The 1,431-nt window shown below is 66.5% G+C and overlaps 1 protein-coding gene across 1 annotated transcript in view; it reads right to left on the reverse strand.

Annotated features, from left to right (window-relative positions):
- Positions 1–1,431, reverse strand: part of CHLNCDRAFT_57427 (hypothetical protein) — a gene marked incomplete at its 3' end in the record, with an annotated part of 9,035 nt that overhangs the window by 989 nt on the left and 6,615 nt on the right. The window contains exons 16-19 of the mRNA XM_005849319.1: positions 1,215–1,349; positions 948–1,046; positions 538–708; positions 131–235 (exon numbers count right to left, since the gene is read on the reverse strand). Coding sequence (XP_005849381.1) covers positions 131–235; positions 538–708; positions 948–1,046; positions 1,215–1,349 — 510 coding nt within the window. The remainder of the gene's footprint in view (positions 1–130; positions 236–537; positions 709–947; positions 1,047–1,214; positions 1,350–1,431) is intronic.

The raw sequence follows: 1,431 nt of genomic DNA on the forward strand, positions 1-1,431 counted from the left end.
AGAAACAGGGTGTGGTCGGGTGGGGTGGAGTGAGAAAGGGCATTGGGGGGGGCTGTGTGCGTGTGCGTGTGAGGGCATGCGCGCGGCCCCTTATCCGATCAACAAGACCCGGCACGCACCCAAACCGCACCTTGCCGGAGCAGAAGACCATGCGCTTGAAGCCCTCCTGCTTGGGCGGGTCGAAGGACCGGTCGGTGGAGGACTCGTCCATGATGACGCGCTTGAAGCGCACGCCCTGCGGGGCAGGGTGCGGGGGCGGGGCCGAGGGGTGGTCGGCGTGGGTGGTGCCGCGGCATGGCACCCCATGGTAGGGGATTCTGGTGGGGGAAAACAGCGTGCCTCCTCTTCTTTCGCACACCCTCGCTCCGGGAAACTTGCTGCCCACCACGCGCCATCACCTCAACATCAAGCCATCACCTACACACATCACCAGGACCCTCCACCACCACACACCACCCCCCCTACTCTCCCTCTCTCAACACACACACACACACACACACACACACACACACACACACACACACACACCGCCCCCACCTGTATGTCCTTGTCCAGCGCCGACTCGCTGAACTCCGCCAGCGGCGACTTGGCCAGCGGGTGGCGCAGCAGGTTCTTGGGGGCAAACAGGATGAGGGGCTTGCGGAACTGGCGGTGCAGCTGGCGGCGCAGGACGTGGAAGTAGTTGGCGGGGGTGGTGCAGTTGACGACCTGCGGGGGTGGGGTGGGGTGTACACGCGTGTATGTGTGTGTGTGTGTGCGCGTATCGGGAGGAGGGGGCGCAGGCGTGGAGGGCAGGGTGGAGAGCGGGAGAAGGGGAGGCGTGGAAGGAGGGGCACGCGACAGGACAGCTCCCCTGCACACGACGGCTGCGCGGGGGACGGCACCATGCGGCTGCCAGCTGCGCCACGAGCAGGGGGGCCCCGCGCCACCCCACCCCCCGGGCCCACCTGCCAGTTGCAGGACTGGATCTGGGAGCCCAGGTGGCCACCGATGAACCACTTGGACTCGTCGATGGTGGGCAGCTGGTACGGGTCCTCATCCACCATCTGCGGCGGTACCACACGGTACAGGGGGGCGGTGGGCAATGTATTCATGGGCAGTACCGAGTGCGGTAAGGCACACACACACCATCCGAACCAGCACAGCCACCCACAGAAGAACTGCACAACACGCCGCCCCCACCACCTTCCCCTGCCCCACCCCACCCCTCCCACCTGCAGGAAGCGCTCCATGCGCGCGCTGGAGTGCTCGGGGCCCTGCCCGTCGTACCCGTGCGGCAGCAGCACCGTGAGGCCCGTCTGGCGCAGCCACTTGGCCTCGCCGCTGCTCACAAACTGGTCAAAGATGATCTGCAGGCGGGGTGGTGGTGGTGTTTGGGTGGGTGGAGGGGCGCCCAAGGCAGGAGGGATGGCAGGCAGCACTGTAAGAGGT

The sequence above is a fragment of the Chlorella variabilis genome, assembly GCF_000147415.1.
Source record: "Chlorella variabilis unplaced genomic scaffold CHLNCscaffold_6, whole genome shotgun sequence".
Lineage (NCBI taxonomy): Eukaryota > Viridiplantae > Chlorophyta > Trebouxiophyceae > Chlorellales > Chlorellaceae > Chlorella > Chlorella variabilis.